At 36.9% G+C, this 15,530-nt stretch overlaps 3 protein-coding genes across 3 annotated transcripts in view; 2 read left to right on the top strand and 1 right to left on the bottom strand.

Annotated features, from left to right (window-relative positions):
- LOC110377716 (beta-1,4-N-acetylgalactosaminyltransferase bre-4) overlaps positions 1–7,951 on the top strand; it is a 184,244-nt gene extending 176,293 nt beyond the window's left edge. The window contains exons 2-10 of the mRNA XM_064039201.1: positions 228–327; positions 3,094–3,304; positions 4,131–4,453; positions 4,756–4,891; positions 5,193–5,290; positions 5,660–5,849; positions 6,407–6,529; positions 6,765–6,860; positions 7,272–7,951. Coding sequence (XP_063895271.1) covers positions 3,129–3,304; positions 4,131–4,453; positions 4,756–4,891; positions 5,193–5,290; positions 5,660–5,849; positions 6,407–6,529; positions 6,765–6,860; positions 7,272–7,404 — 1,275 coding nt within the window. The 5' untranslated portion in view covers positions 228–327; positions 3,094–3,128 and the 3' untranslated portion in view covers positions 7,405–7,951. The remainder of the gene's footprint in view (positions 1–227; positions 328–3,093; positions 3,305–4,130; positions 4,454–4,755; positions 4,892–5,192; positions 5,291–5,659; positions 5,850–6,406; positions 6,530–6,764; positions 6,861–7,271) is intronic.
- Positions 7,952–10,612: 2,661 nt separating this feature from the next.
- LOC110377717 (uncharacterized) lies at positions 10,613–11,565 on the bottom strand. Its single transcript, XM_021336708.3, has 2 exons — positions 11,386–11,565; positions 10,613–11,005 (listed from the first exon to the last, which is right to left on the bottom strand). The coding sequence occupies exons 1-2, from the start codon at positions 11,472–11,474 to the stop codon at positions 10,780–10,782; spliced, it is 315 nt and encodes a 104-aa protein (XP_021192383.1). The 5' UTR covers positions 11,475–11,565; the 3' UTR covers positions 10,613–10,779.
- Positions 11,566–11,660: 95 nt separating this feature from the next.
- On the top strand, positions 11,661–15,527 carry LOC110377712 (beta-1,4-galactosyltransferase 1). The gene is made up of 8 exons (XM_049850756.2): positions 11,661–11,923; positions 12,226–12,434; positions 12,633–12,774; positions 13,132–13,226; positions 13,704–13,896; positions 14,313–14,435; positions 14,980–15,069; positions 15,296–15,527. Exons 1-8 carry the CDS (start codon positions 11,766–11,768, stop codon positions 15,516–15,518), a joined length of 1,233 nt encoding a protein of 410 aa, XP_049706713.2. The 5' UTR covers positions 11,661–11,765; the 3' UTR covers positions 15,519–15,527.
- Positions 15,528–15,530: the final 3 nt, after the last annotated feature.

Raw genomic sequence — 15,530 nt, 5'->3', positions numbered from 1 at the left:
TGACGGCTATGACGCGATGCACTGCGGGCCAACCACCGCTTTAGCCCGCCCCCGCGCCCCACTTCATACCACAAAAGGGACCCAATAAATTACTTCTGCACAGGTGAAGGTCAGAGCTCAAGATTCGTGCCGATAACTATACGAAAGTTTAACAAAAAAATATCTACTAAAATTGTTATTACCGTTGTAAAGAGTCATATTAATATCTGCTATTCTCCTTGTTACAGATAATATGAGTGTAATGGAGCATCCGCGTCATACCAGTGTGCAGTGAAGATAATGGGACACTTCCACCGGGCACCTTCCTTGCAAATCACTCTCTCACAGGTTGGTTTACTGCGTTACTTGAATGTCTTTAGAAAAAGGGAAAGTAGCATAAAATGTGGATTGATATGTTACTGTGGTGATGGATGATGAGTTAATTGGCAAACTCTTCTTTTTCTTTGGTGATGTTTACTGAAATATACAGATGTGTGGTTTCTTTTGTGGCGTGATTGATGATTTAGGAGTGAATAGGAGTGATTACAAGGAGTAGATAATGATTGGGTTATATACCTGAAATTAATACGTATCTATCCATTTTTTAATTATTTTCCATTAAAAAAATATTACTTTCACTACTATTCCATTTATCATCTCGAATATTGTATTTCTCAATAATGAACGAGAAATAAATGCGAAACATAATTTGGAAATTTGTTTTTGGCCAGCAACGTTAGGTTCTCGAATTTTTATTTCGCTGGCTACACTCCTGCCAAATCGGATTCGTCCGCGGGCCGTTGGGAAATGCAAAAAAATTGTAAAATGTTCCCCCGGAGAGCTGAACAAGTCGTTTTAATTATTTTGTTGTATGTACAGTTTGTTTACTTACATTTTATAATAGTGTTTATCTAGGAGACAGTTTATTTTGAGTCGTATTTAAAGTACAAGTCCCAAGAGGATAACAAATTTTAAATATAGGAGTAACTCATCTCGTTGGTAAATCTTGCTGTCTCATAAAAAACCTCGATGGTGCTGGAACTTTAGTTTAAAAATATTTTAAAGAATTTTTAATATTATTTTGGTTTCAGAATTCGCAAGTTATTTTTTGGAAACTACGCCACTAGAACGAATAAAACTATATTGTTGTACATATTTTTTCTTCGGTCCAAAAATTGTAGTAGAATCCCGGTGGAAATCCTACTGTTTGACAAAGTGTAGGCGTTTACGAGAAAATAAGATTTTTCCTCGTATAAAGCAATTGATTTATAGCTTACGGCAATAGTGGGAAGTAATTTAGGATTATATATGTTATCGTACGCTCACGGTGATAGGAACAGTAATTAAATTGGTTATTATTATGGTAAGATAGATACTGAGCCGAGCTGTATTGTTTCTCAATATTGATTACTTTACAACTAATAGAACGAGTTTTGTGCAATTTATTCTGTAAATATTTTTTAATCGTTCAAGCCTCATACAAATATTTTTTTTAATTATTTTTGTAGCTAGTTAACTCATTCTTTTGTTTTAACGTTCTTATTTCAAAATATGTAACTACCGCTGATTACGGAATACACAACAACGATGTTTTACTAGGCTGACTACGATATGTCATCTTATAGCCTCCCAATATACAAGAATAAGATCAATAACGCCAATAATTCATCAATAACAAAAAAAAAACCCCTTCAGAACCTTTCAGCTATCATTCCTTAAATAGACATTTTCACGAGTTAGTGGGCCGATTCTAAGCGTATCAGATTTGCAGGGGCAAAGCCGGATTGCGAAAAAATCGCCTCGGGAACCTTTTTTCCGGGAATCTCGCACGTGTGCTAAAATTGTGTTACGTCACCCGTTGTGAGTGACGTCACCTGTCATGTACAGTCAGCGAGTAAATTAGCTGTGTAACCTGTGTGTAAGGATTTTGTGTGCGTCTGTACTGAGACATACGTTGGTTGTGATAAGGTTATCGGCAAAGGAGGTTGTAGTCATCAATGGATTTCATTGAAAATTGTTCTGGTTTTCTTTGCTTCCTTTAAGGCTCGAGCAGACCGGATGCGTATGCGCGCGTAGTCACGCGTAGTTACCGTAACCATGAGTTGTAATGTATGGAAATGATAGACACCGCTTGCGTAACGACGCGCGTGTCTACGTTACGCAAGCGGTGTGGCCTGTCTCATACATTTCCATACATTACAACTCATGGTTACGCCGTAACTACGCGCGTGACTACGCGCGTGGTTACGCATACGCATCCGGTCTGCTCGAGCCTTTATGAGTCGTGGTTAACTTTAAAGTGAAGAAGTATCTTTTGAATGAAATGATAAATACAAAATCTCACCAAAAACATAAATGTAAAAGGGAGAGTCAAGTTACAAAGAAATATGCTTGGCTGTGGGCTTCGCCGCAAAAAGAATGATATGTGTGCCTAGTTCAATGGTAAATCGGACTATGTATCCAAAGGCGTCTACATACATTATGTTAGGTACTTTCAGTCATATCCTTAAGTTTTACTTGACACAGCCCAAATATGGGGAATATCTCTGCCTAATTGGTTACACAAATGGTTATCTATTACACAATATGTTTCTGTAAGTGACCCTGAGATTAGTTTTCAGTAGAATGCTCTGAGGGTAGGTGCCTATCGGCATTGCTCATTCGAGTAGTTACAAGGCCTTCGATTATATAAGTGTGTGTTTTCAAGTGTTAACTATGTGTAACATTTTATTTATTTGAAGTGAGGTATAATACTTAAGTATCAAAATATGTTTCATCTAAGTACCTTCCTGATCTTCTCCTATGTACCTACTTTCATTCCAATTTTTTTTGTATCTTCATATTGAAATGGACTGAATGTGTAACTCAAATACTTTTTTCCACGGTTAATTTCACGGTTTATGCTTCATTTTCCCTGATTAACTAGCTATATTTTAATCAGAAACCGCGAGAAATAACCTTTATATATAACATGACCTACAAAAAATAGTGTTGCGAGTCTTTTCCCAACTACATAATTTTTGATCGGCTTCCAGTCTAACCAGATGCAGCTGTGTATCACTATTTTATATGATAAATATATAGGCAAACATTCTAAAGTGACGTAATCCCCAGGGGTCGGCGTATACGCGTGCGAATCGCATGCGTTGATGGGCGGCGGCGCGAGCGCGGGCGGCGGGCGGGCGGCGCGCGCCCTACGCCTGCTGCTGCTGCTCGTGCTGGCCCTGGCGGCCGTGGAGTACCTGTTCGGCTCCATCCTCGACGCGTCCCCCCTCCGCACTTACCTGTACACCCCACTGTACAACGCCACGCAACCGACACTCAGGTAAGACCTCCATTCAGGGCTGTAGGATAGTTCGAAAAAGTTACCGCGACCCTAGTAGACAAATTGCTCCTGAAAGAACGTGGAATGTTTTAGTCAGTAAAGCTTGGGTTTCCTAGGAAAGCGGTGCCGTCATATAGCGGCCGTCTTATTACGGACGTAAATAGACGGTCGTCTTTACGGTGATTACATGTGGAAAGTTCCACGGCCGTTTTAACACACCGTCATGAACTTTTTGTTAGTTGTATCATATTTACTAACCTGTTTTATTTAATATTTCTCAAATTTCACAACACCAATTCTGTTTTAGTTGACTTTTCTATAATCTTTACTTTTTATGTTGGATATTGCCTTCGTGGTTTCGAACGAAATCTATTAAAATTTCGTCGTCCTCGCTGCTCCAAGAGTTGTAACAAATTTTTGACGTTGTTTCGAAAAAAAAAACACAAATACGTATTAAAAAAGCTTCACCGCTTTCAATAAAACGTTCAGCAAACTATCTGACACCGTCAAGACGGCCGTCATGCAAATGGCGGCACCGCTTTTTGAAGTTACGGCGTCAGTTACCGCTCTCTAGGAAACCGCCCCATTTTGTTTACATAGACAACGTTCTGGTGATGTCTTTCACCGCTGTATTACGGTCGCTATATGACGGCACCGCTTTCCTAGGAAACCAAAGCTTAAGAGTCTGACACAGAGGAAGATTTACCCACCAAAAACATGGCTGCTTATCAAGCTTACATACTTTTAAGAACTGTTGAACTGAGACTCGTTGATGCTATTGAACTAAATCTAATGATGTATTAAATCTTTTTCATATATTTTCCAGAAACGGCGAACGACCACCAGCAAGCATCCCCAAATCAATTCCCCTAACAAACACTGCGAATTACGAACAGTTTACCGAAGCCCAGAACGTCAGTGTTACCAACCACGTGTCACCAAATAACGTCATTCGACCCCCTCTCACAGCCAACATGACGATTTCCAAGCCAGTCAATATCACGCAAGATTTGTTTGCAATAAATGAGGCAACACCGACCTCTGTGCTCATCACAAAGATTGTGGAGGGAATGAAGAATGGAACGAATGAACTGAACAGGAATGATACGTCTGTCAATCTGCCGGTTTGTGAAACGAGGACTGATTTAGGTAAGTTTGTCATTCCAAGAATATTGCTCCTAAAGAGAAAGTAAGTAGTTTAGTGTAAACAGCATGAAATGTATAGCTAACTGTGCTGAAGAAAAAATAATATTTCTATTGGAAGAAGCCCTAATTTACTAGCGGATTTCCCGCGGTTGTACTCTCGTCCTGTGGGAAATACTGCCCGTACCGGGATATAATACAGCCTATGTTAGTCGGAAAGAGAAAAGCGGCACTAGGGAACTTTTAAGTATTTCTCTTAGACTCCTGTATTCTTTAAACATGCATTGTATTTATGTAATGTTTCTCAGGTCCCATACCAGCAGACAAGAATGATTTGGAGCTAGATGTGGTAGAGAAGAGGTACCCCGAGGTGCAGTGGGGAGGTCGGTACACGCCACCCAACTGCACTGCCAAGCATAAAGTTGCTATTATTGTGCCATACAGGTATTTGACAGATTTTGTTAAATAAATGTTAACGAATTTCTTGAGTCATAAAGAAAGTAGGGACATTACGCACCTAGTTTACCTATAAGTATTTATCTCCCCTATACATCTATTATAGTCGTTTTAATATTAATAGAAATAATTGAGTGCCGTAATAAGAGTGAAAACCTTTGAATATGTTGGTATTTTCAGTCAAGTCTTTTATTGACTACTTTTATGAAGGCCAACATTTGAAAAAACTACCTTCGTACTATATTCAGGGAAATATACTATTAATGAGATGTAATTTAATTCATTTCAGAGATCGTCAGCAACATTTAGCAGTGTTCCTAAACCACATGCATCCATTTTTGATGAAGCAACAAATTGAATACGGAATATTTATCGTTGAGCAAGCAGGTAAGCATTTATTAATAAACCAAGCCATTGTGATTTAAAGTTAATTTCCATTTCCGATACTACCTATATCTATAAACATTCACACCAATCAATTAATTTGAATTTCGATAAAACAGCTCATCAATCAATCAGGACCAACATTTTTCCGATACTTTTTGTTTTTTACCATCTGTTGTCTTGAATCTATGTAACTCAAGCACAGATAGCAAATTACGTAGGCTGGTAACATACCTAAAACTACCAATAAAAAACTTATTTAAAATTATGTAATACTTTATTTACAATGTACAATTATTTTTTACACTAATTACAGTAGTATAAATGAAACAATTCATAATTTTAATTTCTCAAAAAATGCAATACTTCCAGGCAGCAAAGCATTCAACCGCGCCAAACTAATGAACGTGGGCTTCGTGGAGAGCCAGAAGCTGGAACCGGGCGGGTTCCAGTGCTTCATCTTCCACGACATCGACCTGCTGCCGCTGGACACCAGGAACCTGTACTCTTGCACCAGACAGCCGAGGCACATGTCTGCTTCTATAGATACGCTTAATTTCAAGTAAGTATTTAACACCCATTTCATTTTATATTAGACTAGCTTCTGCCAGCGGTTTCACCCGCATCTCGTGGGAACTACTTCCCGTACCGGGATATAAAGTAGCCTTCCTCGATAAATGGGCTATCTAACACTGAAAGAAATTTTCAAATCGGACCAGTAGTTCCTGAGATTAGCGCGTTCAAACAAACAAACTCAGCTTTATAATATTAGTATAGATGTTATTAGTTATTGCCAAACTTGAGGGCGGCTTGAATTGTCGCTACGCAGACTATTTTTGAGGGTCACTGGGTGGTGGAGTTGTGTAAGTATGGACCACATGGTCGTAGGTAATCTGAATTTAGTTACGAGTGTTTAACTTGGTGAAATCCAATTTTAATAGCTTTTTCATGGTAAAAAAAATAAAAACAGACAGATTACAAAGCCATATAGACCGAGTTTCTGATAATGAGACCACATGGCTTAATTATCATCAATATCCCTGTTCATAATTTACACCCATATCATACAAAACTGATTATTGTCTACAACACTCTCAATGCATTCTTCAACTGTTCCAGGTTACCATACGAGGCCATATTTGGTGGAGTGTCAGCCATGACCTTGGAACAATTTAACAAGGTCAACGGCTTCTCCAACAAGTACTGGGGATGGGGTGGAGAAGACGATGATATGTATTATAGGTAAGCTTCTTTTATGGTATATGTAGACGTTTTATCTCACGAAAGCCGAAGAGTTTTACTTGTGTGTGTATGGGCACACTGTTTGTAAGCGTAAGTTCGGGAGCGCTCAATAGCAGCTAAGTCATACAAAGACAAGTGAATTGACACTTATTTCGAACTTACTTTTGCGTCTAATCCTATTTATTGTTATTGATATGATACATATATCTTATAAATTATTTCTGTTCTATTTCAGATTACACAAAATGAATTATCACATAGCCAGGTATAAGATGTCCATAGCGCGTTACGCCATGCTGCAGCATAAGAAATCACCGCCAAATCCTAAGAGGTAAGCTTTCAAACAATCAATGATAGTTGCTACTTACCATCCTACTAAAATTATAAATGCGAAAATCCATTTGTTTGCTACCCTTTCATGCAAAAACTACTTAACCGTCCATGATGAAACTTTGTAAACATATTTTTGGTGGCACTAGAATGGACATAGGATACTTTTTTCAACACACGGCGCAGGCGAAGTCGCGGGCAGAAGCCAATTATACTTTAAGAGCTAAATCATTGCAGATTGAGACCATGTTTGTTAACAACATACTTTTTTATTTTATTTTAATTCCACAAATCGCTGAGTCACTTCAAGACTATTACGACTTGTCAACAAAACAATAAACAGTTCAATTCAATAGTTGACCTTGTCATTTTTTATTTATTACTCCAATAACATTCCATTTCGTTTTTCCAGGTACCAGCTACTATCACAAACGAGCAAAACATTCCACAAAGACGGACTCTCGACGCTCGAGTACGAAGTAGTGCAGGTGATGCAATACCACTTATACACGCACATCCTAGCCAATATAGACGAGCGTAGCTGATGGACATATTTCGCCAAGCTCCTGTTTGGCGACGATAGGTAACAACCGCTCAGTGCAGTGACTCTCAAACTACTACGATCGTTACCCAGTGTTGTTGATCTCTTTCGCATTCAATGACAACTATAGTGTTGCCTGTGCAAAAAACCACTAGGTACGTTTTCTAAGGTTGGCACTATTGATGAGTGAATGGACTGTTAACTGTCATTAGTCAATTGTGATTGTGCGACAATTATTATGTGTAATGTAAAACTATTGTATAGGTATTGACTCTTGTTTCAAAATTGCCTAATCATTCCATGATTATAATAGGTACGTCATAGTTCGACTCGGCCCCTGAACCCATTTTTGGTGTATGGCAACACTAGGCATTTGTCAGCAGTATACATAGGTGCATACTATAGAATAGGCCTTTTATCTACTTGTTAAATGTTTCATTATGTCTGTATATTATTAATTTATTTCTGTAATCTAGTGTATAAGTTATAAATGCTTTGAAAGTATGTATTTCTTACTAAAGTATACCGTTCTTATTTATAGTGTATCTTTACTTTACAAATTAATTCTTTTGGAAAGCAAATTGTTTAATAATTAAAAATTACCTTATTTTTTTGTATTTTTTATGACATGGTCATTGATTTTATACGCTGCAAAAATTGAATAAACTTTGATCGTCAATAAAATAATCTGAACTAACCAAAAATGTAAATTAACTGATATTGTAGATAATGTACAGTCGGCCATTTTATTATATGAAGTACAGAATGACAATATAGTACATAAAATCAAATCTTAGAATAAAATTACGCTCAGAGCGTTCATTATTAAAGTACAGTTAATACTGAATATTATTAAATAGTATACATAGTAATATATTGTCAGCATACCTTAGTGCATGTAGATTGGTTACAAAAATAATAATTAAGATTTTGTATGAAAAATTCGCGGCCTAAGAATCAAACATCAGTTTTTTTTTACTTTATTTTTCGCAATTTTATGTTTTATTTTCAAATCATGTATATTATCAACATATAATTTATGGTTTTACACACTTATAATTTCTAGTTTATTTTATTATTATATAGGAAAATGAATATTTAACTGATAAGTAGTCCGTTTTTTATTTTTTTCAAACCTATTTTGTATGTACAATCAATATAAAACTTGTCTACATAGTATACGCACTGAAGTGCTAATAATATTCCAATTGTGTATAAATGTTTTATACTAAAGAAATGATCCGTTTACACGCCTCGCCTTGTAAGCAATGTACGACAGCGCATCTACTTAGTTCAATCTGTCAAACTTCTTCAATAGATTTTCAACCTTATCACAATAATGGAAGGTTAATGTTCGATTGGTAAAAATTGACAGATTCAAATTCTACTGTCGTATATAAGGTGCGGCGCAGACGACGTTATGTATATTTTTGTCTGTCAGACAATTTGTATGCCACAGACTTGATCGCACAAAAAGTTTCTCGTCTGAGTCGCGCCTAAACGAGCTTTCATACTCGTTCTTGCAAGCTGGCAAGTCGTGTAAACGGGTCATCATCATGTACTTACCTTACGAAATAAATATTGTAAATAGCTTTTGTAGTTAGATAGGTAGAGAAACTTATATTTAGGAATAATATCCTTGCTGTTAAATGTTCTTTTCAACTACCTATCTCTATTGTAACCTACGTAAGATAGTTTATTTGACTTTTAAACTCCGCTATTTTTTTTCTCTTTTTGTGTTTTAGATTTTTTTCTATTTTTGAATGCACTTTGATACTGCCATTCAAATATAGAGTAGACTACAATGTGCCAATGTAGGTACAGTCGACAGCAAAAGTTTGTGACATTTTGTGCCATTTGTAAAAAAGTCAGACCTCAGTGCAAAAAAATCTGTAATTTACTTTTGATGGAGACTTTACACCAGATGCGGCAAGTTGACCAACAAATAATGATGCCAAAAACAACGACTATCTTTAGCATCAAATCTTTTATAAAAATCCTTATTTCAATGACAGTTTTGTATATAGGAGAAAAATTATATTGGCTGTATAACTGCGGATTGCAATAATTGATCCATCCGTTCTTTTTCGATTAGAGATTGTTTGACGTAAGTAATAAGAAGCTAATTTCAAACTTTAATTTTCAATCGATAACAAAGGATGAATCAATTATTGCAATGTGCAGTAAATTGATGAGTGTAGCTTCATCAATAAATGTAAGAAAAACGTATTGTAAGTCAAGCCCTTTAAGAACATTGTCTTTTTTATTTTCATTATTTTTCTTATTTAGTTATAAGGGATACATTGTGATACATCTATTTGAAAGGTAACCATTGCTCAGATTAACGGAATTGTATACATAATTCGCTTTATATTTTCTTATTGTTATTATTTTGTGATTTGAAGAGATCTGTTTTATAGAATCACTGGGCGATGGATAATCTTTCATAAGGCCTAAATGTTATAACCTAGTTCGAGTGACAGTTATCCTCATACTTAATAACGAAAGTTTATATTTTTAATTTTATTTTTTTAACTTTGGAAAGGTTTAGCTTTTACATCCTTTTTAGTGGCATCCTTAGTATATTCCGATTTTTTTGTTACTATTTCAAAATTAATCTTTCTACAAGTACATTTCTTACTTTTATTGTACCAGTCATTCTTATTTGCTTTAGTTATTCAATTTGCAAAATTGAAAAGTCAAAACTTGTGCTAATACGATAAGAAGTAGAATTTTTATACCTACTTTTACTAAAGGTATGTGCGAAAATACCGGGCCTATTCACATCACAATAATATAGCGAGATAATAATATAAAACTATTCATATTCGCTTAAGAATCTTAGTCCTCGCGTATAAGACAATTTTCTTACTCGCAAAATAGTTTTCTAGTGAAAAACCGCTTAAGCATCAAAGCTCATACTAATTATATCCTATCTTTAGATATCTATAGCTTAGAACATGAGTTACTTAAAGAAAAGTGATATATTAGTTTTCATTTTGTCAAAATTGTTTTAAATAAAATATGGTTTGTTTTTATATTTAACTGTTGTTTGATTTATTTATACCATCCTATTTTTGTAGTGGCAATGCCAAACGATTTTGCATTTTTGAAAACGTAGGATCCACCCAGTATTTACGAGTAATGAACGTTTGTTATCGTCAATCCCAATTCAAAAGAAATCTACATTTACGAGAAATGAAAGGTAAAAGTGCTTTTTGTCAATGTATTAACCATCACAAGACATGGAAGTTTACTGTCACACAAAAAAAAACTAGGAGCACACTACTCGCACTTCCATAACGAAAAAAACGAATCGCGGTTTTGTAAAAAAAACGTGGGAAATAAACGCGGGAAAATTTACACTTAACATTCGAATTTAGAATGGACGCATGACGTCCTGGGAGCGAACTGCCGGGATTTTAAACACGAAGATGGGTCGATTGCTTAGCTGGAGCGAGGCTCGGAGTCCGGCGGCCAGTTGCCTCGGCAGCCCCATCAGTGGAGGGCTTTCCCGCCAAGACGTACGCCGCAAGTACCAAGATGGCGCCGGGGTGCATGCTAGTGTCAAGTCCAGCCAACTTCTTTCAGCCTCAAACTTACTCCTGAAAATAACATTTAAATTCAGATTTTAGTAAAATGTTATGGTTTGCATTTTTTTTTTAATAAGCCCATCAAGTGTATCTGCTATGTATGTATGCATCTTATGAGTATAGTTTGAGTAAATAGGTACTTAGTCGACGATTTTTTTATTTCTTCAAGGGTATACTAGAGTAGGTAAATAGAGGTAATTAAGTACCTAAAGATATCGATTGGCAATAAGTAGATATTGCCAATTAGTAGAAATGATTGGAAATTGATAATTACAGGTTATAGGTAATTTGTGTAGGCCACAAAAGGGCAACATTTAGAACCTAACATAAGGCACTCAAGAGCCTTCTCTGAACATGTTATCTTTTTCACTATTTTTATAATCACGACTCACTTCTCTAGCTCTCTCTCCTTTTCTTTGTCCTTGCTCCGTTTTGGTTTCCGAGTCGGAGTCGTCGCTCTAAACCTATAGTATTTCGGCATCTTTCAATGGAAATTTTGCAAAAAATGTTACTCGAACATAAATACACGACGATCCCAAAATGACATTGCAATTGTGACACATCGCATAAGTTTCATAAAATCTTATCAAAAAATCCCGATGTTTGGCCAGGATGTATCAAAACTTTTCAAACCTGACCTATTTCTTTAAGCTAAAATTGAAAAATTCTAAAAACTCTGTCATCAGCCCCGATGTCATTTTTGAAGACGCTTTTTTGATATACGTTTTTTATTTTTGAGGATTTTTGTCCATTTTACAAAATAAATGCATTTATGCGAATTAATATAATTATGGCGAGTTTTGCCGTCAGGATGCTATCCATTTTCGTGTTTGTTGCGCTACTTCTGAATATCACAAATTATTTATTTATACGGATCCACAGCCCGCCTCGTCCTATCTCGTATAGAAATGCTTATTCGAAAAGTTCAAGGTAAATATAACATATCAGAACAATTTTTTCCTAAAACAATAGTAACATGTTATGTAATCGTGCTGATCGCCTCATCACAGCCCACTCTTACGTCACAGTCGGCAAAAGTCGAAATGCAAACTGTTTCTCCGTAGTGGCATCCATTCCGTTCTTCTTGACAGAACTTGCCGTCTTCTTTGAAAATCTAGAGGTACTGAAGCCGCTACCAAGTTCTGCTCAAGATCCCGTAGTATTTAAGAAGATCTAATTCCACTAGTAGCTGTCATCATGTTCTATCATCTTAGCCCAACTATTAATTCCAGCATAAGGGCAGTCCGTCGCTCCCTCAACCCTCGCTACTGGTCCTCATCAGTGGAATGCGATGACCAGGGCAGGGCTTCCACGGCGACGCAACAAAGCAACTACACTCAGGCAGACGTGGTCACCGATATTTACTACTTAATGTTCGAAAAGATTAAATCCACGACTGAGAAGAAGATGGAGAACTGTCCCGAACTGCCTTCTGGCCTAGGTAAAGAGCCGTATGTTTTATAACTGCACCGCTCCAAATCTTTTTGACCGAAAAGCACCTACTCACCAAATCTGCTCCTTATATCATAGGACCTAATTATGTCATGTGGGCATCCAGGCTATTTACCTAGATCGCAAATCAGCTGGTTCAGCGTTTCTCACAGCTAAAAGGGAGTTTACAAAATCTCCTTCCATTCAGGTCCTGAACTAGAAGATCGATCGATAATCGCGAAGAATTTGGAATACTTTGAAACTAAGTCTAGCGAAGTGAAACCTGGCGGGATTTACCGTCCGACGACTTGCAAGCCTCTTCATAGTGTCGCCATTATTATAGCTTACAGGTATCTGCTTTAATAAAGATCTAATATCTATGAATATAAAGAGTATGAGGATAAATTCTGAGTAGAGTTGCCTCACCTTCATGAAAGAAGTGCCTTTAATTTTGGCATAATTCTAAAAGAAGTTGTATTGAATGTTATGTTTTCTGAATACATTTCTGTAAGTAGGTAATGTGTGCGGGTAGGTAAATACCTAATAGGTCTTTTTTAACATGGGCTATATCGAACCAACAAAAGGTTCTCCCTCTGAAAAGGTTTTGTCCCTTTATCCTATATAGTAGCTAGATATTTAGACGTCGTCGAGGACAGGTAGAATAAATAGAGTAAGAAGAGTAACCTATATTTTAATTTCAAATGCAGAGGCTGCAAAAACTACATCTCGACGTTCCTGAATATTATGCATCCGTTTTTAATAAAACAACAGTTGGACTATCAAATCTTCGTGGTCGAACAAAGTGAGTGTCTTCGTTATCCCTTACCCATCCTAAATTTATTAACCTTTTCACCGCCACGCCATATCGGTATTCCTATGCCCTGTACGCCAAGCCCGAAAATCTTAATTAAAATATCTACTAAAAAATACATAAAAGTAATGATTTAATAGGTTTATTTTGTATTTTTCTGCGACCTGTTTTTTGTCGAGTATAGCCGTCGTTGGCGCACAGGGCACGCTTGCTCATGTCGGCTATAGCCGACATTGGCGTTCAAAAGGTTAAAAAATAGCTTGGTAGTTGTAATGACAGTTTTTATTTATCAATCTTGACTTAAAACTTGGTAGGTACCTTTTAAGTTGATAATTTGTCAAAATTTTGAAGTGACTTATACCCAGAAAATGCTAAATATTGTCCTATTTCCCTTGACTATTCATTTCATTATCGAACCGTTATAAATTACGTCATCATACGTTATCATATTAAACAAAATTCCACAAGGCAACAAGACCCAACCTTACAACCGTGGCAAACTACTAAACGTGGGCTTCGCGGAGGCCACGCGGTCCCGCAAGGATGGCTTCAGCTGCATCATACTGCATGAGCCCCACATCGTGCCCATGGACTCCAGGAACTTGTACCGGTGTAGCTGGTACCCGAGGCAGCTCGCTACGTCTGTTGAAAGACCTTTGAAGTATGTAATTACTTTTTAAGCTCTTTATCTCGAAGGAACCTTCCAAGGCCTACAGTGGAACACTTGAAATCTCCCTAGCACAAATTCTAAGCGTTCCTGTTTTGTTAATTATGGCAAAAGTAAAAAACGAGTAATTATTACTCGAGGGACTAATCTAATTAGCCAGACTTTTCTTATGTCTACTACTCAGGACAATTTATGTCGACGAACCTACCCTCTCCATACTTTTTCTACCAACAATATCTGGCAACACTAACGCTGCATTTCAAAAACCTAATTAATTGTAGCTGTGGATGGATTTGCTTGCTAGAGATACAATGTATTAAGAGGATATGATTGAAATACATAGTGAGAGATAATGGTTGTATTGCTAATGCTAATATTGTAGGTACATTATTGAGATTTTCATTTTCCAGAGCACCGTATGTTCCATTACTCGGAGGAGCTATAGCTATGACACCGGAGCAGTTTGCCAAATTCAACGGATTTTCCAATCTGTACTGGGGAAACGATGCAGATTATTACGACTTGTATAACAGGTAATCGGTTTTAATTCTACTTTAGTGTTATTTAACATTCTTAGGTGTCATAAATTGTCACCATTTTTTCCACTTGGAGATACATCGCGGTACCGCTTCTGAATGTTCCGTAGAAGTTGACCTCTAGAAAGGAGATCATAAGGCCCCCCGCGCACTAGGCAGCCAGGCTGCGGCAGCCAGAATATTTATGCAGCCAGTTATAGCAGTCCATCAATAACTAGTCTTATCAAAGTTCGGAAATACGTCTGGATGCTACAACTAGTAGGACGGGCGCTACGCGGACATTGACGGCAGCCACATACACCCCATACATATCCCACCCATATAAATCGGTTGCAGCACACGCAATCGCCTGTAGTATCGACCGATTTCGTGCAATCACTGCACGTGCTATCGACAGCTTGCTTTCAAAACGTACCATTAGAGCTAGCGTTTCATCGTTGCTAAAAAAAGTGGCTTAATTTTATCTATAAAGGCAGTATTAGCCTTTTGAATCGCTCAGCAGCCGGCAGATATAATATTAACATACAATATTCCATTTCAGAATAAACATGACGAACTATTACATAGAGAACAGTAATCCAGTAGTCGGGAAGTATAAAACTATAAGAAAAGGTTTAGCTTTATGGCACAAGTAAGTAAATAATATTCCACATAATTTAATGTAGGTACCTATATGACTATGAGTAGGTAAGTATGTAACTCTCACGCTGAAATGGCTACTTCTATTAAAATTACGTATAAATAATTATAGTACCTGCAGGATTTTTATTCAGAGAATCTGATAGTGTTAAAGTACTGTGAAACCGCAGAAAAGCAATTTATTAAGCTTTCCTAAGTATGTGTTTTGTGTTCCACAGGTCCGAATTCATGACAACCCCGTCGCCCTTATATTTATTGGACGGCTTAACAACCCTATCTTATTCCGTGGACAGTTTTGAACTCAGGCGCTTCTACACATATCTACAAGTTAATATCGATACAGAAAATGATAATAAAATGAAAACTGACCAGATAAACACTGTGTTGCATCCAGTAACGTATGAAACTACGCCAGAACCAAAAACAACTGAAAATAAATAAATGGTTAAAAAC

This window comes from Helicoverpa armigera, chromosome 18 (genome assembly GCF_030705265.1).
Source record: "Helicoverpa armigera isolate CAAS_96S chromosome 18, ASM3070526v1, whole genome shotgun sequence".
NCBI lineage: Eukaryota > Metazoa > Arthropoda > Insecta > Lepidoptera > Noctuidae > Helicoverpa > Helicoverpa armigera.
Note: the sequence above shows the minus strand (reverse complement) of the source record. Positions and strands in the feature narration are given on the sequence as shown.

Bases quoted from the DNA above. Each gene is read 5' to 3' on its own strand.
- LOC110377717 (XM_021336708.3), bottom strand. From the start codon at position 11,474: ATGCCGAAATACTATAGGTTTAGAGCGACGACTCCGACTCGGAAACCA. The intron at 11,006-11,385 runs GTGAGTCGTGAT...TGTTATTTTCAG, and splicing joins AAGGAGAGAGAGCTAGAGAA to GAGTAAGTTTGAGGCTGAAA.
- LOC110377712 (XM_049850756.2), top strand. From the start codon at position 11,766: ATGCGAATTAATATAATTATGGCGAGTTTTGCCGTCAGGATGCTATCC. The intron at 13,227-13,703 runs GTGAGTGTCTTC...AAATTCCACAAG, and splicing joins AATCTTCGTGGTCGAACAAA to GCAACAAGACCCAACCTTAC. The intron at 14,436-14,979 runs GTAATCGGTTTT...ATTCCATTTCAG, and splicing joins TATTACGACTTGTATAACAG to AATAAACATGACGAACTATT.